Source organism: Lepidochelys olivacea (genome assembly GCF_965140295.1).
Source record: "Lepidochelys olivacea isolate rLepOli2 genome assembly, chromosome: 1".
NCBI lineage: Eukaryota > Metazoa > Chordata > Testudines > Cheloniidae > Lepidochelys > Lepidochelys olivacea.
Window position 1 is genome coordinate 120,569,427 of NC_140411.1, and position 25,009 is coordinate 120,594,435.

At 42.3% G+C, this 25,009-nt stretch overlaps 1 protein-coding gene across 3 annotated transcripts in view; it reads left to right on the forward strand.

The window, feature by feature from the left end:
* The window catches only part of AFF3 (ALF transcription elongation factor 3), a 478,017-nt gene that overhangs the window by 366,996 nt on the left and 86,012 nt on the right, over positions 1-25,009 (forward strand). For all 3 annotated transcript variants that reach the window (XM_084641601.1, XM_084641602.1, XM_084641603.1), the window contains one exon: positions 6,581-6,621. In XM_084641601.1, coding sequence (XP_084497727.1) covers positions 6,581-6,621 — 41 coding nt within the window. The remainder of the gene's footprint in view (positions 1-6,580; positions 6,622-25,009) is intronic.

The following is a 25,009-nucleotide window of genomic DNA, read 5'->3' on the forward strand; positions in this document are numbered from 1 at the left end:
CAACAGCTCCATTCAACTTGTTCTGCTCACTGCTTCATGCCAATTACAACGAACTAGCTTACTGCTCAGTCCCAATTACAATGAAGACATTTAATTTCCTCTTTGATTTCCCTACAACAACAGATTGCAACTTGTGGCGCTTCAAGTAGTTTTGGTAGCTCATTTAATACACACAGAAAACTGAATATCTGCTGATTATGTTCCCAAGTACCAGCTCATTGCAATAAAGGATGAAGAGAAGAGATGCAATCTCCAGAGCATGAGAATCTGAAAATGATTACTGCTGGCAGAAAACTTGTTTTGTCTCATAGTCCTGGGGTACAGTTAAAATCTTTCATGAATGATTAATGAACTATAGTCAGATCAATGAAACTTTGTCCTAAATGTATCCATAACCTACTCAGGAGGGGGACGGAGGTGGCAGAACAGGCCTGGCCCTTGTAATTTGCGACCGTTGAAGTAGTGAAACCGAGTAATTCATCTAATGGACTCTGGCTAGTTTTTCAACTTTCTTTACATGAATCACCAAAGTGAGTTTTTTCTTTGCTGTTTCCTATTTAGCAGGAAAGTTTAAATTCAATGAGCCAAACTCTGAAACCCTTACTTATGTTGTGTCCCTTACTCTGTGACTGTGAGAGGAGTAAGGTTTTACTCATTGTAAGTAAGGGTATCCGAGTCTGGCCCATATTTGATTGTTTAATTATTTATCAACAGAAAAATTAGAATATTAAGCCAAAACACCCACTGTATTTTTTCATAGTGATAAATCATGAAGGTCTTCAAATTCTCTCAGTGAGAAACTTTAGTTTCATTTAGTCCTTATTCTTTTAACCAGCACAATCACTTACTTCCAAGAATTATTATATTCTCATCTTCTTTCTTGATGGATGATGAGTTGTCCTCAGTAAAGTTGTTAACTATGTAAAATGAAATGCAAATGAAATAGCACAATCAAAATCAAACTATTAAAAATAGTGGAGCAGGCAATAGGTGGTACTAAATACTACCCTTTTGCTTGTGTCATTAAGCAGATAATACTGGCATATTTAGAAGCATGATAAAACACAGAGCTGTTCTTATATTCTCATTGGTAGAATGTTCTGCAGTCAAGCAACAAATGATTTGCCTTGTACAATTTTTTCTGCATCATACCAACTTGACCCAGATGAGAGGGGAAATTTTGTTAGAAGCTTCAGATGAAAAGCAAATTGAAATTTTCAATAATTGTATTCAAGCATATTTTCAAATGGTCATTGCAAACATTTATTTCTGTGAGAGTGGGGCCCCAGCAATCTAAAATGGTCTGCAACTGCTTGCTTTCTGGAACACAGGAAGCTTTCCATGCCTTATTTTCCTTGCACTCTGCAATCTCTCTCTGCCTCACAGTCTCAGAGGGAGTTATTCTCAGGTCACAGATCAGCATGGAGGCAACAGCATCCTTAAAGAGGCCTAGACAGGAATGTGGAACCTGCAGGTCAGCAATGGTCCTCTCCTTTTAATGGTTCTTTCTACCCTGCCTGCTCTCTGGACTCATTCTGTTCCCGAGAAAGAACCACCACTTGGGATGACCTTTCCAAAGCTGGCAACAGGCAGATGGGCTGACCTCAGTAGGGTGCCCGAGGGCCAGCCTGCAGGACTGGATGCAGGTGCGTTCAGGGAGCAGGAGCTATGAGGCATTCAGATATCACCTTGATGAGCACAGTATAAGAACATAAACAATAGACTAAAGAGCCCCATTGTCCAGCCCATCTTCATCCTTCGGCCATCTCTGCTGAGCTCAGCCTGTGTCTAGGCTTTAAGGGAAAGGAGCCAGCCCTTTACCTCTCTCAAAACAGCCCCTGTTCTTGGGAGTTAGGGAATGGAAAAGGTACTAGATGCTCCTCTACCCCCCTACAGGTATCATTTAGAATTGTCATAGACCCATCTCCCTCTCCTCCTCTTAACCGTAATGGCAGTGATTGAAAAGGCTGCCTGGCTCCACTCTAACCAGTATGCCCATCTGCTTCTCCTGACCATCAGAGTGATAACTGGCTTAGGGCACTTTTCTCACAGCAAAGGTTTTGTCCAACAGTGAGGTGGTGGAAGAGAGAGACTTGTTCTGGTGGTGTCTATTCTAATACACTGGAAGGTGGAGTGCCCGTTGTCCATCAAGGCAGTCCATCTTGCAGGATCTCAGAGTTGATTGGCTGAGATGTCTGGAGCTGTGTCCAGGAAAGTGGGTCTTAACCCCAAAGACTCTTCAGACAGTGCACTCTCAGTGGGGCATCTCCAGTAGCGGATAGTAGAAAATATCAGATTCCTCAGATTCTGTTTCTTGTACTAGAAACTGCAAGCCTATGTCATGGGCATGTTCTTTTTTTAGCTTGAGAGGCCCACTGATGTACAGCATTCCACCCCTTCCCATTCATTCTCTGGGTCCTGCAAAAGGTTTAGGCAAAGAAGGAAACTCTCATCCTGACCAGACAGTCCTGGTATTTGGGACATGGGATATAGAGTTTCCTTGGTTTCCACATCTACTGACAAAACATCTGGTGACAGATAGCGCTCTAGGAAAAACTCCATCTCATATCCTGGTTCCCTGATATTCCTGAGGTGGCAAAGTCATTTGACCAGAGTACCTGTCACCAATCCCAAAAGCATCTCTATCTAGAACAAGCCACTATACCTGGGACAAGTACAACTACCAATATGCAGGGAGAGGATGGACAGCCAGGTCCTATTCCATCCCTCCGGTCTGAAAATGCCTGTAGGGGTGCTCAAAAAGGGAGCAGCCCTTAGTATCTTAAAAGAATAAGCATCCGGGATCCTCTAGAATGTTTTCTAATAGGCTGTCGCTTGCTAGTCATCCAAGTTTTTGAGGGTAATAAAAATGTCTGCGCCATGCTGAGCCAATTGTGTTTGCGTGGCAGTTTACAATAGTGCTCTCCAAGCTACCTTATCCACCCTTTAAGCCCTGAGAATTGGGCTTCTTGTTCTAGTTTTCCCCTTAATGGATATTTATTCTTATTTCTATCCTGGTAGCATCCAGTGGATTTCTATTATGGGAACACAAATACCCACTCAGGATTGAGAGCCCATTATGCCAGAAGTTGTATAAGCAAATAGGTAGATGTGGACTATTATATGTAACCCTTCCGCCTGTCAGAGTTGGCAGCAACAAGGGCTGGGTTCAGTATCTAGGGGTTCCATTCCAATAACACAGTGCAAAACCGGCTCAAGCCCCCACCCAGTGACCTGGGACAAATATATACCACCCCTGCTGGGCGCCTCCAAGAGGCAATACTTCCCCTCTCACAAGCGCATAGTCTGAGTGGAACAAAAAGCCTTTTAATAACAGAGAGAAACAATGTGGCATTATATTGGGGAAACACTACGAACAGGATTCATAACACAGCCCATGAGCAAAAAACCCACCCCAAGCAAATTGGGGCATGTCCTTTCCCTTTAGTTCTTGAGTCCAGCAACCCAAAATCACCCGAAGTCCCAAAAGTCCAACGACCCAAAAGTCTCTGTCCCTGGTCAGGGCAGCCCCAGAGTCCAAAATCTTATCTGCAGAGTTTTACTCCCCAGTCTGGGTAAAAATGTGCCTGTGGCGGGGGGGAAAGAGGTAAGGGGCACCTTACATGACTACCCCACAGCTCCACAGGACTCCGCTCCGCTCGCCATCTCATGAATGCCTCCGCTCTGCTCCGCTGTCTCACGAACGGCTCCGCTGCCATCTCACGAACGGCTCCGCTCCACTTGCCATCCCGCAAACTGCTCTGCTCCACCAGCCGCTCTGCTCGCCGTCCCGCAAACTGTTCCACCATATATTTTCAGGCTCCTCCACTACTTAACACAACACTCAGTGATTTAAGCTCTTAGTAAGTTTAGCTCTTTTGTGATTTCAGCTTGTAGTAGGGGAGCCTCAGTGCTGGTGCACCATTGGCCCAAAGTGAATTCAGCTCAGCAGCCTCTAACTAGATCCCTAATGGAATCAAAATTAGCTCTGATATTCTACAGCGGAGAGAGGAGGAAGTGCAATTAACATGTAAGGCCCTCACCAGGGGGTCCATGCCACCAAGTATTAATATCTGTCCCCAGCCTCACTCAATCCACAGAGTTTTGGAATCCATGTCCCTTGCCTAGCAAGTGCTACTTAGTTGATGGCGAGTCCCTCCATCATAACAAAAGGCCAAGTACAGTTCCACTGTCCTTTATTCCCATAATCAGGGTAATAACAATTTATTCTTCCTGCCCCAATAACAGAGACACTGGGGATCCCACAGCAGCCAAAGTGACCATTTGGGCAGCTATAGCCTCATTCTAGGCAGGGTGGGTGTGCCTATGCAAATGAGATCAGCCCCTGAAGTTCTTTTCCACAACTTGCCACACCTCACCACCAGATGTCAGGGTGGAGCTCATCCTGACTCTGCTTACATATATATGCCAGACAGGTGAGAGTGATCTGGCTGTGAATCACATGAAGATGCCTGTTCCTAATTATTCCTAACAACAGGGTCTCAGGATAGTCCTTTCTTTATTCCTATTGTAAACTCTAGTTTCCACTTAATCTTTAACCTTCCTTCATTCTCTTCTCATCCATCTACTCCAAAGGAATCCCCATGGCACTCTCTTGATGATAATCAGGGCTAGTGTATCGTTACGCAGGGGTCAAGATTTTTGCACTCTTTTTAAGGGACCAGGAAAGGGGAATGGCTTTCCGGTAAAATGATAGATTAGTGGCTAGTTTTGTGTGTGAAAGAAGCCTACATAGCCAGACTCTGATAGCCACTAGGTGTTAATGGTTGCTCCACCAGAAGGATGACTGTCTCACCAGCAGTGAGGGTGTCAGCCTCCATTACAGTGTGAAGGTTAACATGTCTGTGGAGACTTTCAGACAATGGGTTCTGGGAATCATAGCCCAAGACACTGTCACCTAATTCTCCACAGTTAGTATGCCACCCACTGATGATAACATGTAATGCTAGGCATTACCCATTGTACATTAGCGACTCCCCACTCACAGAAATGAAGATTTTGGTGTTGTCTTGTAAACTAAGTTGTGCAGAGGTAGATGACCACTTTGTAAACCCCACCCGAGTTATAGTTTGGAATGATATTTTCAGATTGCAGCCTGTTGAGTTGTGTGAGATGCTAAGAAAGTTATCTGCTATAGCTGAGAGGCAGGCCACAGGGGCAGAGGAGCACAAGCCCCCTGACAATCGAGGCAGAGTTACCTGTATACAAGTAATCAAGGATGTGCAGCCCATTCCAGGTTGGTCGTGCCCCTGAGCAGAAATTTGGTTTAGGGCTGTCAAGTTACTGTGCAGCAAGCAAGAGTGTGACTCTACAGCTTACCACAAAATAAGACTGAAACCTTCCTTTTCTTCCAGGGGAAAAGAAGATTTGTACTCCTGCCTGAACCCTAAGGATCCACTCCATTGTTCTCACTGCTTATACCCTGCATGTCAAGGCCACTTGGGCCATTGGGTTTCCCTTTTCATCCTGACAACAGAGCTTTTGATTGGCTAGAATGCTTTCTGATGAACTGCACAAGTCGCTTCCTTTCCACCAAATGCTGAGCATGCTGCCTCCATGGCGCTCCACCCCCGACAGCCTCAGAAGCCAAACATGAATCTGAGAACTATTTCAAAACTAATCTAATAATTGCAAAGGCAAAATTCATATTCAGCACTCCCCGCCTTGATGCTAAATACTACTTAACTACGTGCTTCTGTTGTGCCACCTCACTAATCCTAAAAGAGAGGGCACAAACCAGACATATACAATTATATTATAGTCAAGGCCTTGAAGTGTATTATCAGAACATTATAGATTTTATCTTAGCTTGCAATTAGTTACTGTGCTGAAGCCATGAGTCAAGCCACTTGAAATGATTCAAGTGGGGGAAAGAATAATAATAAAGAGGCAAGCTAGCTCAGTGATAGGCTTGTGGGTCCTATTAAATTTGAAAGGCTATGATTTCTATTCCTAGACCCGCCAGTTAACATAATAACAAGCACCATGCTTCCCCACCCCATTCAAAGACTTGTACTAAGCAAGAATTGAGAGCCAAAACAGCATCAGGTCAATCCTGTACAGTGTAGTCAAAAGTTGCCAGGAAATTATCATGGCAGTACTCTTGAAAAGCCTGCAACCGCTCTGGCTGTCTTTGCTAAATTTATAATTGTAAGCTACAGGCTCCATCGCAAAAGGAACCCAATATATGATGTTTGTTTCTGTGGCAAGAATGGGAGGAGACTAATGGTAAAGGAGTGGGTAGGATTGGGGTGGGGGGGGAGAAAATCAAGCCTTGCAGGGTTTTTAGAGACCTGCAGAAAATCATTTAAATAGGTAGTTCATACCTCAGATACTGTGCACTGCTTTGACAATCCTCTGGTTTATGGCGTACTAAACAAAGTCTTCTTACATTTACTAGACTGGAATGTCCATTTTCCTAGACGCTTTCTGCTACTTTACTAGTACTTTAAAATTTGGACACGTGACAGAAATGTGTGTAACACATTTTTTAAGTGTTGATTGCACTCGTAATTTTAAAGTCAGAATATAAAATAAACATCTCTGCCCTTTCTTCCAGCAGGCAGCACAGAGATCTGCTCTCCGCGTTCTGTCTGACAGGTACATTTTGTCATTTTTATGAACTATAAATTGCTTTATGAAACGTTGAGCCCTATTTATTGTGGCATATAACTCATAATCGGATTTTGTCCCCAAAGTATCTGTGAATTGGGATGTTAAACATTTTTGCATGCTTGGATTTGTCATGCATGTATGGAGTTTATTACTGCAAAAATCACAGTCTTGTTGTATTTCATACAGAATATGCAGAATCCCTTGTTGTGATACCAAGCAAGAGATAAAAAACTTACTGGAGAAGGCATGAATGAGGCAGTAAATTCTGAGCTTTAGAGTATGCTGAGATATATTTAAGATCATTTTTCAGCAATAAGTACTTCATTTATTTTGAGATGTTCTCTTTTGACTTTTTCCAGATTCTTTCACTGGGAATTACTCTTGTTTTGTTGAGATTCTCTCAATATTAATTTATGAGGGGTTGGCTTTTGGCTGGGGAGGGGGGGTATTTATTTTATTTTTGAACAATAATTGGTGCTTTAGACAGAACAACAAGGGAACAAACACTGATATTCTTACTCCATTTTTACTCAGTCCTTTCTCAGGCAAAAATTCCCATTGACTTTAGCAGGAGTCTTGCCTAAATAAGGAATTCAGGATTCGGGCCATAGTAAATATTATAGTTGGGCTGTAGATCAGTATAGGTATTTACCCTAAATGACTGTACTGAAAGAGGATTTATTGAAAAATAAGGTAGCTTTCTAAGGCAGTCCTGATTCCCCCCCCCCCCATTTTAGGAATGGCAAAGATTGTACATTTTAGTGCCTATGAAAAAGAACTAGCAGATTTACATTTACCCACAGATGAGGTACTGTGTCATGCAGGCTGACACAACGTAAATTTCCCCATGCCTCTTTGGCAGCCACCTCTACTCCATCTAGCCCACTCTCCCCCCTCCTCCCTGGGAATAAGCAGTAATTGACTCAGTAAGCCAGCTCAGTCTAGGACTTCTCCTGAGCAGAGCCTGTCACTTAGGCTGAATTATACGTTGTGCATGGGTGAATAACGTTTCTCTATGCCCTGAAGCAGAGACAGCCAAAATTATCCTCCTCGGTATACAAACACTGTTTTGTTTAGATTTGTTTAAAAGAAGAAAAACTTTAACCTAGCAAGCTGAGTGCAACACCCAAGCTGTGGGCTAAGTCGTGTCCTCAGATGTTGGGCATGAAAGGCACACAGATATCGGCAATATTTGTCCCGAAAGCAAGCAAGGAAAAAAGCCTAAGCAGCACCATACTCCTATCCCTGAATACATGTAAGCTCTTCCACATAAACAAGATGCCTTTTGGGTTCTCTGGGTATTTGAAGGTGTGGCCACAAGGAATGGGAGGAGCCAGAGATGACTATTTCACTCTTCCTCATTCTCCAGCTAAACTGGGAAAATGCCTGCAGAATTGCTCAGGGGAGCAGTGGTGCAAGCTAGCTGAGCTGAATACATACCTACGGGATTCAGGCACTTTGTCCTCGGCACAACTAGCCCATGCCCCCATTAGCCGTTGCCCATGCTGCCCCTGCTACACTATATTTTTAGCACGCTAGTTTCATGAAAACTAGCTTGAGTATGTCTGTGTGAGCTGGGAATCACAGCCCTCGCTCCAAGTGTAGACGAACCCTGAGAGAGAAGTGCTATGACATGAGTGAATGTATTTACATTACCAGAGAGCAAGAATGGGTGAGTGTTAGGGTGCTAACCTGGGGCTTGGTAGACATGAGCTCAGTTCCCTTCTCTGTCAGACTTACCTTGGGCAAGCCACCAAGGGTGTTTCTTCACTGCAGTGAGGGGCGTGACTGCAGCCCTGTGGACAGGTCAGAGTTAGCTTTGATCTAGCCAGCTTGGGCGACGATAGCAGTGAAGCTGTGGCAGTGCAGGCTGTACAATCCCCCCCCCCCCCCACAGAGCCCCAGGCAGCTGCCACAGCTTCCCTGCTATTGTTATTTAGGCTAGCTCAGGTATGTCCGTGTGTGCTGCAGACACACCTCTGATTGCAGTATAGACAGACCCTCAGTCTCTCTCAGTCTGTGAAATGGGAATAATAGCACTTCCCTACCTCATAGGTCCCAGTTGGAGCCAGACCTTGTCAACAGTTCGAAAGAAGGCAGCAGGCAGAAATCTGTGCCATGCTGGAACTGATTTACTGTAATGAGTTGCTGGGTTCATACCATTTCCACTCAAGATCCCCGGAAGGGACAGGCAAATTCTCCCACAATACACTGTGAAAACATTCATAGAATGGTGCAGTTTATTGAAGTGCTACAGACCATGGCATGTGGTCCCAGAAATTTTAGCTCACCGAAGGAGTGAGTAGAGCACCAGTAGGCATGCAAGGCAACAGTACCCACCTCAGCACTCGACTGTTACGCTGCGGTGTGACTGTTCTCTCTTGTGATAGGCTAACTGGAAGGAAGCAACTCAAAGTTAGGTCACTTGAGTTAATTCTGTAGTAAGGACACACCTAAATGCTTTATAATAAGGGGGCCATATGAGATAGACCTTAGACCAGTGGTTCCCAAACTTTAACAACCCGTGAACCTGTTTCACTAAAATGTCAAGTTTTGCAAACCCCCTCCTAAAAATGAATATTTCCAGGGATTTTCTCCTTTACCTGAGTATAAATTATAAAAACAGTGATCTTGGAAATATAAAAATTGTTTTTATGATATGCTTATTACACACAATTTATTATTTGTTATTATTTATCATTACAGTATTTTTATTCCATTAAGAATAATAACAGCAACACTCTTCCAAGATCTCACCTTCGTAGCTTGTATCACTTTGAATAAGCCTGTTATAAGACAAGGCTCCTATGTTTCATCGAGGAGTATCAGATGTGAAACAGCATGAAGGTATTTAAGAAGCCAACTCGAAGAGTTCCTCCTACACAAGCATTCAGGTCTTGAGCAGTCCAGGCAAACAACACACGTTACAACAAAGCTTAAACTTGTTCTTCATAATAATTTTTAAAACAATACTAGCTGCCTATTTAATTTTAAAAACAGCAAAAAATATCCCTTTCCATTTCTTCTAAGGAGTCTTGAAGTTTAAATCTCCTCAGTGTGATAGATATGCTTGCTTTGATCTGCTTAGCTCTTGGAAGTCCAGGGGCTCCGGGCTGCTGGCCCCATGCTGCCTGGGGTCCCTAGGGACAGCTCTGTCCACCATTAGGGAATTTTTTATGGAGAACCCCCTGTGACATTTCGTGAACCCCCAGGGTTTCATGAACCCCAGTTTGGGAACCACTGCCCTAGACAGATTACTTAAAACTGGGATGGCAACTCTCTAGGTATGTCTGCACTGCAGTCCAAGATGTGATGGCAACTATGGTAGCATGTACCCATGCGAAAATTGCTAAAAATAAGTGTAGATGCAGCAGCGTGGGCTGTACAAGCACCCTGGAGACCCTCTGTCACTGCTGAAGCCTGGGCCTCCACCCCTACAGTGCTACTTTTAGCAGTGCTCGTGCAGGTTAAGCTTGTGCGGGCGGGTGTGCTTCCTACCCAAGCTGCAATCACATTTCTCATTGCAGTGCAGCCTCTGAGTCAGCCTTAGTGGTTTTGGTTGAGCAAAGTGTTTCTTGTTCCCAGACCTATACTTAAGCTATGATTAGGGCCCTACTAAATTCACAGTCATGAAAATCGCGTCACGGGCTGGGAAATCTGGTCTCCTCCCGTGAAATCTGGTCTTTTGGGTGCTTTTACCCTATACTATACAGATGTCATGGGGGAGACCAGCATTTCTCAAAGTGGGGGTCCCAACCCAACAGGGAGTTTCGGGGGGGGTCACAAGGTTATTTTAGGGGTGTCGTGGTATTGCCACCCTTACTCCTGCGCTGCCTTCAGAGCTGCAGGGCCGGAGAGCGGCAGCTGGTGGCCGGCGCCCAGCGCTGAAGGCGACGCCCCACCAGCAGCAGCGCAGGAGTAATGGTGGCAATATCACCCCAGGCCTCCCTGACTTCTGCGCTGCTGCCTTCAGAGCTGGGCAGCCGGAGAGCGGCGGCTGCTGACTGAGGGCCCAGCTCTGCAGGCAGCAGCGCAGAAGTCAGGGTGGCAATGCCCTACCATGCCGTCCTTACTTCTGCGCTGCTGCTGACAGCGGTTCTGCCTTCAGAGCTGGGCTCCCAGCCAGCAGCCGCAGCTCTCCAGCTGCCTGGCTTTGAAGGCAGCACCGCCACCAGCAGCAGCGCAGCAGTAAGGGTAGCAGCACCACAACCGCCCCCTACAATAACTTTGTGACCCCACCACAACTTCTGTTTGGGTCAGGATCCCTACAGCTACAACACTGTGAAATTTCAGATTTAAATAGCTGCAATCATGAAATTTACCATTTTAAAAATCCTATCACTGTGACATTGACCAAAATGGACCGTGAATTTGATAGGGCCTTAGCTATGATCCAGCAAAGCACTTAAACATGTAACTTGAAGCATATGAATAGTCCTGTTGCAGTCAATAAGACTACTCATGGGCACCAAGTTACACACGTGTAAGTTTTGTGTTGGACTGAAGCCCTTGTCTGTTAGACTATGTTGTTTCTCACACTGTAGAGTTCCCCGCATAGGCTGTTTATCAAAGGAGCGACTCAGCTGGCTGAGAGCCAGAAGGAACGCAGTATGACAGCTCTGGTGGTGGCCTAGGGAAGCCTCAACTCCCTCTCAGCTGCAATTTGATCTGGATCCCATCAGAAAGCCAGGGCACTGTGGTTGTGGGTTGCACAAGACACAAAGGAGGACCGTACATTCAGGATCAGTCAGTGACAAACTCTCAGCTCTAGAAATGTTTTCACTTTGGCTACATTTTTCAAGACTATCCTGCAAGGAAAAGAGTCAGAGTCTTCTTTCTCATAAATGAAAGCAGATATCAGTCTTGCCATTGATGCAGAATCATGGTTATCCCACAGCTGCAAGTTCCACAGGCTCTCCAGGGAAGCCAAGGGTGACCGTTGGTATATTTTAGGGTAGAAAATATCTAGAACAAGTGTATCCTAGCCCCTCTAATTATAACGTGCAATAAGAGAAATTGCATAAAATGTATCTTGCTGCAGTGGTTGTGTTGCACATTAAAGAAAAAGGAATCTAAAGGCTTGAGGGCTTTGTAAAGACTTGGGAGCTAAATTTCTTGGTATCAATTGAATTCCAAGTGAATATCTCTTCACATCACAGAACTTTAACATGATTTGCCACATTTTGGTCATTGCCGTTCTTTGTTTAGGAACATCCCATGATAGGACTCTTAGGCAGGGTTGTAAAAGTTACATAAGAAGATGGAAGAGAGCTGGCCTAGAGACTTCTAGCTATTGGGTCACACATAATCATCTTCTCACATTGAGGAGTATTAAAATTATCCTAGCATTCAGGAAATGAGGCTCAGTGGGGGAAGGGATAAGAGGAAGTGGCCTTCTCTCCCAGAAAATGTTAGGAGTCTCCTAACAGCTGTAGTTTGTTTCTTGCCATACCACAGCCAAACATATGTCCATACCCACTGGTCCACTCCTCACCTTTCTCAAACGTGGTCCTAGTGACATTTGAGGAGGCGAAGGAGAATGAAAGTTCTAATTAAGAGAAATAATTATACTTTTAAAATATCTTAAAAATCTATTTGCTGAAAGAGAGAAAAGTAATTTCTTTAAACTTTTATGTATTCCCTCCAGCTGCCAGCTTCTTTTCACTATAATTTGCAATGAATTTATGTGTGGATAATCACTGCGTATGTGTGTGGTGCATTGATATGCTCTTCTGTATATTAGTAAGGAAGAGACAGGCATGGTTGCTTTCTGGCAATGTGAAGAATATGCAAAGTGCTATTGGGAAGAAGAGTGTCTATGTGTGTAGCATATGAAGTGCCTCGGCGTGTGATTAACCTCACTGAGTATGTAGTAAATAGCAGATAACTGTGATCAAAAAAGGATTTGTGTGATTTATCAAGCTGAGCAACTGTGCATTTTGCAGTGAAGCAGGAGGTCAATCCTGAAATCTAGGGCAAGTAGAGCAATAGGAAATTGCAGGGACTAAGAAGTTAATCATACCCTTGGACTGCTTCCATCTGTTTTTGAAAGACAGAGTCAGTACAGTGCTAGCAAGGATGCTTCACAGCACCAGATCAGGAATTAATTTTTTCAGTGAATCTTCAAATATCATTTGCAGGAACACGGGCTTATAAAAATGTAATTTAATTTCATGGGGATAAATCATAGAGGACAAGAAGTGTGGTTTTTTTTAAATGTGTGTATCTAAAAAAGAGAAGCAGCAAAAAACCAGGAGGAAAACAGACATTAACAGTATGAAACTTGAAGGATATAAATGGTCTTGTGGTTAAATTGTGCGTGTAATTGTCTTTGAAAAATCAGCTTGCAACTGGGAAACTCTTACATTTTTATGACCTTTTGAGGTATATTTTTCAATAACCTATCTGCCCATCTTGCATCAGCTTGGGTCAAAGGGGCATTTACTTAAAGTATTGTTGAACTGCTGCTCTGAACAATGACTCCATGTATCAGGACTAAATGGTTGTCTGTGGCCAATTGGGTTATTAATGAAGAGAAAATATAATTCTGTAATTTCTATATCAGTTTTGACATTTCTCAGTGTATTTCACTGAACCTTAATATTACACTCCCTTTGGACAACGACATTCCTTTTGGGCATTGAACATGTTATAAAACAAAGAGGATTTTCACTTTCATAATGGCTCCAATAAATAAATTACTCCTCCCAGTGGAAGGGGTAGGGGCATAATTAGTTGATGATATTGGGCTGTCCTTTGGGATGACTTCAGCAGAGAGCTAAGTGCATAGAGAAGGCATGTATTATGAATTATATGTTGTGCTATTTTTAGTGTTGGCATGAAAGTGAAATTTTATGGAGACATTATTTACCTATTTGTGGCAGCTTGAAGAAAGGTCTGAGGTTTGTACAATACTAATAGCATGAAATCAGGAGCCAGGCAATTCACCTGGACATCCCATTTTGACTACCACCAGTTCTTTAATTTTTAAGTGAAATTTCAAAGTTGAGTGCCTAAATAAGTACCCTTGTTTTCAGAGATGAAGTAACTCTAATAGGAAGTCTGTAGTGCTGAAGTATGAATTCAGGTGCCTAACTTCAGTCACACAAGTTTGAAAAATTCAGATTTGGTGTTTGTGACATAATGTCATAATGACAGCACTGGAGACCCGTAGAACAGGTATAGCATGCATAGCGGAATTTCAAATTTCTCTTCTGTGGACCAGCTCTCCACAGGGCAGATGGAGGGATATGTTCCACCCCCCGCCACTCACACACACACACACACCAGTCCACACTCTATATGACAATTAGGCAAGAATTAGCCAGTCAGATCAGGTATACAGGTATCATCCAGCTTTTCTGATTACGCACTCGCTCCACTCCATTTCTTTCCTTTTGAGACAGTTCAGAAGCCTGCTCTGAACTTGTGGTTCACCCATTGGTTTCATTTATTTTTATTTGTTTTGTTTTGTCATTAGGCCATTTGGCTGCTGAGCCTTTTTTATTTTACTTTTGAGAACAACATTTTCTCCATTGTTCTTATTTTTGTTCTGTCTGTCTTCTGCTGCTGCAACAATGGAGGAGAAGGAGAAGCTAGAAACCCTGCATGGCTGTGGGAGAGAAGTACAACTCAGGTGGAGGCCACCTCCATTAGACTGGACTGAATGCAGGCCAAGAACTCCTATCCTATGACTGCAGCTTCTTGCTGCCCAAACAGGAGTATGTGCATCAGCCAGCTCTTTACTTTTAGCTGCCATCTTAGATGATTCTTTAGTAATGCTACACAGGAGGAGCTGAACCGTGGCCAGTTTCTTTGCAGGCAGCAGGAGGTGAGTAGGCACAAGGAAAGACAGACCCTGGTCCCCAGGGTTATTGCATGGTTGAATCAAGCCTACTGCATTTCTTTAGGTGATATGGGGGCCCTATTCTGATACACTCCTCTCCCCCAGTGGAATTTCAGCACTGAAGATGCCCCACCTCTCAAAGTCCAGACGCCCTCTCTGTTTTCTCACAGATGTTTTGCTTTGGAACAGGCTACAGGAAATCCTTCACTCTTCTTCACCCCCTCCTGTCCCATCTTTACTGTAGGCTCTGACTCAGAGGAGGATCGTGTTGATTTGCCATTCGGGCAAGGACTGTCTCTCTAGGTGTTTGAACAGCCACCCCCTTATACCTCCAATTCCCATGGGTGCTATCTCTGTACACATAATAATAATAATTAATAATCTGCCTTGGAAATTGATCCACCTTCTCCTGAAGCCTACCTGAGGATCACTAATAATAACTGGAATTACCTGGTCAAGTATGTAGTTGATACCTTCTGTGGATATTTAGAACATTTCAGAGGGGGTAAGTCTCTTTCTGAACACACTTCAGATAAGAAACTGATTTTTGCTTGCTGCAAAGTCTCATTCCCCAAATCCCTCAAGAAAGGTAGACTCCCCTAGGAATAGCCATATAGCCTCATGCACTGAATCTTCCACCATCCCCCTGGAAGCAAACAGTTTGCTTACAGACACTCAATACAAAGATGGAAAGAGCACTCAGTTAGTCAACTGACATGGTCTTGCTGCAGGCCAACAAGATTGTGTCAGTTATACTCCCCAAGAAGTCACATAAATTATTTACCTTGGGGAACATGCAGATAACACCTCAAATGATATCTTGAAGGGTTTCAATAAATGTTTGGCTACCAAGGTCCATGACTAAGAAAGCATTGATGGGTAAGGGCAGGGCCGGCTCTCGGCACCAGCAAAGCAAGCACGTGCTCGGGGCGGCACAATTCCAGGGGCGGCATTCAGGTCATCCTTTTTTTTTTCTTTTCCGCTTGGGCAGTTGCCCTCTCGGAGGTTGGGGCAGCAAATTTTTTGCTTGGGGTGGCAAAAAATCTAGAGCCGGCCCTGGGTAAGAGATTTCTGAGACAAGATAAAGCTCCTGGCTAGGCCTTTCTCTAGTTCACGCTTCTTGGATGCCCTCAATGTTGTTGTCAGAGGACAAAGTGGTTTCTCCTTCCCCTCCCTTTTGGACGGCCCAGGCAGGAGTCTAAGAATGAACCCTCTCAACCTATTTTGTCCATTCAAAAGTCTCTGGTCAAGATCTGAACATTCATATCGAAACTTGGGAAATAGTTACTTCCACAAGCCCTTTGATTCCTCCAAACCCTCATCGAAGATCAATAAGGCTGGGAAAAAAACATTTCTGCAGACAGATTCCAACTCCACCTCTTCCTTCTCTGTTACCCTGCTAGAAGGGAGACTTATCATCTTCCTGCCAACATGACGCCATGTTACAGAGAATCATTGAATGCTGGCAATCATATGACAGGGTTATCTCACAGAGTTTTCAGAGTCTCCTCTCTCCATGCGGTCATTTTCTTCATCTCCCACCTTCTAGTAAAACGACTCACTTCCTCCAAGTGTTACCTCAAAATATGGCTATTGAGACAGTGTTCCAGTTCAGGGAATGAAGATATGGATTGTACCAAGAGGAACTTCCAAAGTAGGAGCCTGGCCCTGCATTCCTTACACACCCAGAACTCTCACTTGAGTCCACAGTAGTTTTGGGAGTGTATGGAATGCGAGATCAGGCCACAGGCGAGCTGGTTAGAGAAGGAACACACTGTCGCCAGGCACTTGAAAGGTCTGTTGTGCAGGCATCAGGAGAAAGATACATGTTTATATACTTTGAAGCCAGCATTCATCAATCAGTTTTGCATGCAAAACTTCTGGTTTGCCCAGTTAGAGTACATCAGTGGGGAGCATTTTTTCATGGAAATGTGGAATATAAATAGAAAAACTGGCAGGGTTTTGGTTTAGTTTGACTGGTGGGGAGGGGGAGTTGCATAAAATCAAAGCTTAAATCATTAATTTTCAATGTTTTGAATTGTGGCTCATAGATTGCCTTGAATAGTGTGCATTAGTAGCATTTCTTACTTTACAGTAATTTGAACTCCATATTGAAGTGAAGGGACCCAGATTCTCAGCTGGTATAAGTTGAAGTAGCACCACTGACTACACTGGAGAGTTTTCACCAGCTGAGAATCTGACTCCAGAAGGTTTGCAACATTTCCAATTTTTAAAAAGCATGTTGCTGAATTTATTCAGAAGATTGTACAAGTGAACATTTAAAGTTAAAGTATTAAATGTGCAGGTTTTGTCCTCTGTCATTAATTAAATAATGCGGCACTGTACTCCAGTCCAAACTGTTCTCAGTTTTCCCTAAAACAGAGGTCTTTCCTTTTCTTTTGCAGTTGGAATGTTAGTGAGATTCACTAGAGATAGTTACTGAGCATAAAAGGCACTCTGCTTTATTTATAGAGTTGGTTGGAAATTCTCCAGGGGAATGATTTACCATCAGAGACTGCAGATTTGATGAAATTGGAATCTTTTGCAGAGACGGTTTAATTTTGACTAAGGTCTGATGGAACCCAGGCAGGGATACAATGGAACCCTGCCACTCAGGCAAATTTTGAATCCTGCCTAATTCCGTGCCAGCTCCTTGGTAGCTCACCTGGTGGGTTACTGATGAACCCAGGCTTTCAGTCTCCCAGATCTTCAGCCACCTGCCTGGTGTTTAATGAGAAGCGAAGACCATGGAAGCCTGGCTCAGCAGGCTTCCAGACTCCTGGCTCCCTGTCAGCTTGCCAGGAGGAATTTTATTTTACAGTTATCAAAGCAAACAGTTTATATGTTCCAAAATGAATCTTTTGTAGTCTGGTTCACAGAAAATTTCAAAATTTGTGGTTTTCTTTCCAAGTTGGAATGAAACCAAATTTCAAAATTCTGAAATCCTCAGCAAAACAGAATTACCATTCTCTGCACAACTCTATTTATTCATAGTGGGGCCTCCTAATGCTGCAGTCAGTGGGTGTGCCAGAGTTTATTATAAACCTTTGCTTTCTTGTGCTGTTCGCTCAGGTGTAAAAATTAGATCTGGTTTGAAACGTGATGTAAATAGTCTCAGTTCAGGAATAATTTATGTTTTTGCAACCTGAAAAGAATATGGTTTTGAAATATAGTTATAAAAAGAAGTAAATAGAAATTACGTTGATTACTTTTTTCCCTTGGCCTATAATTTAAACTGTATAATGTATACATACTAAATTCTGCTGTCTTTGCAATTTACTTTTCATTCTAGTATATCTTCTGTATCTGAATGCTGTAAGGACTTGAAGGATCTATTCTACTCTTGATGTATGCACATAGCTTCTGCAGACTTATGGAACTTTGTCTCTCTTTCACACACAAAGCGAAGAATCGACCCCTTTGTGTGGAAACACCTCAGCCAAATAATTCACAAACTGCACTCCCTTATTATTTATTGATACAGTGGAGTATAATTGTTCCAAATGAGTAAATAGTCTATCAAGAAAAATATTTTTTTTTCAATTCCCTGGTTCTGATTTACACAACTGATCAAAATGATTCCAGAAAACTCACTAAGACCTGCCAAGTAAATCACACTCTTCCTAATTACCTTTTCAGACCTTTACTGTGCTTTTGTGAGTGTGTGAACTGACCCTGGCCTTATATAGTATACATTGCAAGTTCCACATTGTTTGAAAACTAAGAGATTACTTCCAGCAGTGACAAGGCTGGCTGTTGTATAGGGCCCTCCAGGGAGACCTTTGTTAAACACTCTCTGTACTACTGCATTGTCTCCTTGTCCTTACCCTCTTTCTTTTCCTGCCCTTCTGTGCATTTCAGAGTGAGAAGGGGAGCAGGAGACACAGATTTTCCACAGTAGCTGGCTTCCCTATGGATCCCCATGTTTTTGGCTCTCCAACCCTTACCTTACTATTTTTCCCTCTAGTTCCCCCTACTCAGCTTCACTTCCAAGCCTCCCCCTCCTGAGATGTTTGGCTCCCTGATCATCTCTCACTGTTTTTTCTCTTTCTGCTCCCCTAATCAGTCATCTCCCTGCTCCTCAGTATCCTTCTGGAGCCCTTCACCCTCAATGACTTGCTCCATCAACTGCCCAGACCCAGCTCCCCTGTATGGGCAGTAGGAGGCAGGTTATCTTGGCTCATGGCGTCACATTAAACTCTTTTGGAGCCTAGTCAACTCACCACCCGCTGCTGAAAGGTTAATGTGTCCTGCACTGTTAGAGTGAATTGACCTCTTGTTTTTTTCTCCCCCTTTAATGATTTTGTCTGAAGCTGGCCCTTCTCCAAGTGCATGGCTCATAGCATTGGCTAGAACCAGCTGTAGTGCAAGCAGGCTTCCCTACATAGGTCTAAAAGAAAAGGAGTACTTGTGGCACCTTAGAGACTAACAAATTTGTTAGTCTCTAAGGTGCCACAAGTACTCCTTTTCTTTTTGCGAATACAGACTAACATGGCTGCTACTCTGAAACCTACATAGCTCTGCTAATGCTTCTCAGCCTGACCTGCTAACTATCCCCTTTGGCAGTATTGTGCTCCTTCTGGGCAGCGGCTCACTGTTGTGCCATTTGGTGTGGCACATTTTATGATGGGAACAAGTGTCGTCTCATTTGCCAGGTGACCTCAGCAGAAATTAATCCAGGTAAACAGTGGTGGATTAACCCACCCTGCCACTTACCCTATTAACTAAAATGACCTTTGACTTCAGACCATGAAGGTGCACACAGGACAATCAATCAGACATGACAATTAGTAGGAATTGTTTATACTTTATAAATCCTCTGTTCTGCTCCCCTGACTATTCACTGCTGACCTGCTCTCATAATCCCTTCAAATAGTTATTTTTTGAAGTAACTTCCTTTAATGTCATGAAGTCCCTTGTCTTAAATCTTACAGGTTTGATATTGAACAATGACACCATGTGAATTTAAACTGGGTTTGTAAATATTTGATTCTTCAGTGTTATTCATCTGACAATAGACACCAGGACTGTTACACACACACACACATACACACAACCCTCCCATAAAAGAACACTTAGAGGAAGAAGATTTAGGAGCTTTGGCCAGGCTAGAATAGTTGCCTGAAGGAAGAAGAGAAACACTGGGAAATTACCATCCTCTTTTTAAAGTTCTTAGACAAAAAACATTTTGCCCTAAAACTTTGCCCTGAAAAGAGTTCCAGTCATGACCTACTATAAATCTGATAGGGCCATTTTAACGCTCACAGAGCTCTGGGTAAACAGCATTACACCAGACCAAACCTCCAGGGCATCAGGATGGTCTTTTCCCTTTCAAGCTTGTATATTGTCTTCATAACATATTGCCAGTGTTCACAGGACCAAATGAGATTGTGCCCTTTCCTTTAATGTACTCAGTGCGCTTTAGTTTACAGTCTGTGAGGTCAACAGGAAAATATGGAAAGAAATCTCCACCGATTGTCAATCTTTACTGGTTATCTTGTCTATTACTGATTTCTTATTCAGTTCTTCTCTCTTAATTAAGTGAGGCTTTTTCCTCTATTCTAAACATTAGCTAAAAGCATTAGTAAAATAACATTCAGCAATTGAGCAATTTTGTAGGCCCTGCCAGGGTCCTAGGGCACAGATACCAGGGATGACAAATTCATTTTACTTATTTGAAACGTTATTGGTGCAAATTTCTCACTTGAACAATGTTGTATTCCTATGCTGCTTGCAGAAGGAGGTCCAGTATACAGAAGAGAGATGCTGTTGAGGTCACCATGTGGGATTTTTGTAGAAGGGTCACAAATATTGATCTTATAAGTAGAGCTGGTTAGAAATTTTCAACAAAACAATGTTTCATCAGAAAATGCTGATTCGTCAAACCCAAATTGTTTCAGGAAAATATCTTGGGTTTTACAAACGTGTTGAATCAGAGGAAGAATTCTGATGGAAACAGTTTCCTGGGGAGCATGTTGTGTTTCAGATACACCATGCATCAGAGTTTCCAAAACAAATTTTTTTTTCCTGAATTTCCATTTCCTGAGACCTTTTGCAAAATTTGATTTTGGTCTGAATCGAATGAAAAACCAAATTTCAGAATGTTGACATTTCCCATGAACTGGAAGTCCCAAGTTTCAGCCAGTTCTCACTGTAAGATACCCATCCCAGAAGAACCACACTAGTGGGTCTCCCAGCTCTCAGGATTACCCTCTCACATTCCTCTACCTCCTGCTGCTGGAGGGAATCTGGGCACTGCTCTTTGACTTAAATTACAGAGGAAAAAAGATTTGTCAATTTTGCAAATGCAAAAAAATAGTTCAAGAGATTAGCAAGACCCCAAACTCTTCTGGGATTGCCCACATCTAATTGAAACAGGGTTGTGCTGTGATCTTTAGGTCAACCATAGTTTTTAAATCATTACCTGCATTAGCATTGCATCTGCTGTGAATCATTCTTTAATTTGAACCCAAGACTATTTACATTTGCAAACAGTTTTTAAAATACCTTTTTCTCTATTTTTGAAGTGAATTTAGCACTGGTGACAGTCTTCGGGTTGGCAGTTCTGGAGACTGAAGTCCTGTTTATCCTGTCATGTCTCTTTTTGTGAGGAAAGGGTAAATGCCCAGTTGCTATAGAATTTATTCTGTAGTGTTGTGTGCTTCCTGTGTAGAAGCTATGCATATTTCATATCCCTGCAACCAGAGGGCAAGTCCTTAACGGGTACTTTAGTCCCCATCGTCTTGTTGTTCCTATTTAAACAGAAGCCAACAAGAATTTAAAAGTGCACTAGTGCCTTAGCATTTGATATGGTTAGCTAAACTGAGCCAAATCCACATTATTTTATTTTAAAGCTAATTTTGTTTTAAGGCCCACACTGAGATTTGAACTCTAATACTCTGTTCTATCTATATGCACACATCTCCACTGTTAAAGAGAGCAACATATCAGAGTAGTAGTCTGCCTGAGCAGAATTTTGGGCTTATGGTAGAAATTCTGGTATCAAACTGCTTTAGAGAAGAAGCAAATTTGCCTGTGGGATGTATCCATTTGTGTAGCAGTAATATATTACTGTAGCCTTTAAATACATACAGTAGAATCTCAGAGTTACGAACACATTGGGAATGGAGGTTGTTCATAACTCTGCAACGTTCGTAACTCTGAACAAAACATTTTATGGTTGTTCTTTCGAAAGTTTACAGCTGAACATTGACTTAATACGGCTTTGAAACTTTACTATTCAGAAGAAAAATTCTCCTTTTCCTTTATTTTTTTAGTAGTTTGTGTTTAACACAGTACTGTACTGTATTTGCCTTTTTTCCCCCGTCTCTGCTGCTCCCTGATGGCGTACTTCCAGTTCCAAATGAGATGTGTGGTTGACTGGTCAGTTCATAACTCTGGTGTTCGTAACTCTGAGATTCTACTGTAGCAGCAAATTCTGTCCACACACTACCCTCTGTATCTATGGGGGGACCTGAGCACAGTGCAAAGCGGTGTCTTTCCACTTCACTAGGTGGAAAAAGGGAGACCTCACAGACGCAGCCCAAACTCCCTGTCCACATCAAAGTTGAGCTCTATGAAGGCATCATGTGCCCCAGTTACAGGCATTCAACTGAGGAAGGAGTTTGGGAAGGGCTGGTTAATTCACAACTGCATGATCCCACTAGCAATCTTCTCAGTGCAGGGCAACAGTAGTGAGGCAGCATTAGCTGTGGTAGAGTATGCAGCTTGTACACGCAACACATGAAGAGAGATGAGGAGGAAAATGAATTCTGAAAGAGTGAAAGAGAAGATGTAATTCTTTTTACCTGTGAAAATCTGAGCAGGCTTTATTAAGCCAACCACCATTATCCAAACCTGTGCCATTACCTCAAATAATATATTTCATTATATTGTCAAACAGTGATAGGCTTCAGTTTGGTTGAGCCAGAGCTTAGCTAGCTTTGATATTTAAGACATTTCATAAAATGCACACTCCACACCTGTGCTGAGAAACAATGACCCAAAATAGTGGCACTTTTCTTGTTTAGACATTATACTTGGCTCAAATGGCGCTTGCAAATCACTAAAATTAACAGCATATGTTTCCAGTGCTGCGATGTAAACAGTTTTTGTTTGGTTAGGAGGTGATTGCCTAAGATTTGTCTTGCATCTGGGCCAGAGCTTCTAAAGGCAATATTTTAACCTTGGGGTCTTTTTTAGTTTAATCATTTACTGAGGTAATATTTTAAAAGATCTTTACTTTAATCTTGCTGCTGTTCTTTTTCTTTTAGTGTACTGTCCATTGTTTTTTTTCTCATAAAATCAGTTTTCAAACCCTGCAAATTTAGTTGCTGCATTTCTATAATATCAGGACTATACTTAATTACAGTTAGTTCTCCTACTTGTCATTTGGTCTGGAATCATATCATCTAATGTTGGAGAACACAGAATAAATTTGCAAAGTTTTAGTCCCTGAGATCATCCATCAGTTTGTAAACTGCAGATGCTGTCTGTCTAACTTCATTTCCCCACCTTAAATAATTGTGATATTGTTTCTTTAAAATCCATGATAACAAAAACCAAAATGATCTTAAATAATCCAGAGACATATGGAATTGTTTTGGATAAGAAAGTAACAAATTGCTGTGACTATTTAAACATGGAAGTCTACCACGGAAACCCCAGCAGCCTCTTTGACAGGCTGCTCTAAAACCTTTCATTTGCTTTGAAGTTGTTTGTTATTTATGCCCCTTTGAGGTTTGCAGACTAAGGAAATCATCTATTTTAATACTTTGAAACCTTCTTGTGGCCACCAGTGATGGGAATTCCTGTCCTGTTTCCTGTGCCTCACTGACAGGCCAATGAGAGCCTTTTAAAAACTTTTATAGCTGCTAGTGATCAATGGCATGACATCACCTACTGTTAACAAATGTCTTTCAGACTACTACTCATCTCTCATTTATGGGATTACCTGGTTAGTGAGACTTTCTTTTATGTTCTCTCTATATAGTGATGTTATTTCATTATATTAATAATTCAAAGTGATCGGTTACATAATTACTATTATAATACAAGAGCAATGACTGAAGTGGTATTTTTTAATTCAAAATTATTTTAATCACTAGGGGTATCTACTAATTTTTAAATTTTGTTCTGCCAAGTCTCTTGCCACTATGCTATCGCTTCTTGGTAACTGCAGCTCTCTCAGCCCAGCTAACAAAGGGAAAATTAAAACAATGTCTCAGGCAGGCAGGAATAGAAAATATATGTTCCTGCTTGAAAGCTGCTCACCTCCTAATTGCCCTGCAATTGCTAGATTTAAAATCTAATTTATGAGGCTGGACAGAATGGCTACGTTAGTCCATTATTTCATGAAGATCTTTCATTCCTGATGTCAGGAATGCAGTTCTCAGTGTGACAGCATTAGCAGCTGCTCTAGGCAGTGTTCACATTGGAGAGAAGCTTTGAAAAAGTTCAAACCAGTCTCCAAACAATAACATTTTATAGGAGTGAGATGAAACCATAAAATCGAAAACTGATGGCCTGTTACAGATACTTCAATATTCTGACCAAAATGGAAACCAAACACAGAAATGTCTGGAACAAAAAGCATTTTCACTGTTTGCTGCTGTAATATCTCACATGCTTTATAAAGCATGCCAAACACTACAATGCATCAAATAAGCTGTTACATGTGACATCAAAGCACTCTAATAAAGACTGCAGTAGGCTGGTTGATGTACTTGTAGAAATTAATGGGCAGACAACATAGGTCTTTAGGGTGTAAAACACACGTAGAGAGGGCCAAATTCCATTTTTAATTATGGTGTAAAAAGTTAGGACTACATATACCCCACAATCCACTGAGGGTCTCCCCCTGGCATCAGTAGATGGTTTGCACTGTGCTCAAAAGTAGACTGTGGTCTTCATGTAGTAACTAAACTATTAATCATCATTTCTGTATTTTGTGTTCAGTACTTGATTACTGTATTCAGTATCATTCAGTGGAAGAATATGCTCATATTTACAACCACTATTATTGCTGTCCTTTGTTTTTCTTCCTTCTCCATCTTCTTTTTTTTATTTCTCTCCCTCTTCCCTGTGTACACCTCCTGTCCCATCTCTTCTCTGCGTATCCTTACCTGCAACAACTTCCTGTACCTCACCCCCCACTCACAGGCTTCATTCCTAACTCCTTCCCCATTCCACTGCTCAAATAAGCAACTGAATAATTAATTAATGCTTACATTTAAAGTGCCATTCAAGTCAACAACCCATTGAGATTCATGGTAGATGGGGAAGTTCACACACCTCATTGCCTCAGACTGTCTGCAAACTCCGGCCGACAACACTATCGGTTTATATTTGCTCATTTTTGAAGGATATTTTTGCAGCTATCAGGACTAGAAAACTTAGTTTCATTTTTTTCTTAAAGGTAGATGCTGCAGATTCTGAATATGCCATGTGGCAAATAAGCAAATAAGATATATTTGAACGCAGCAAAAGAAGAGTTCACAAATGAGCCTTTATCTCTTCCTGCTCCCT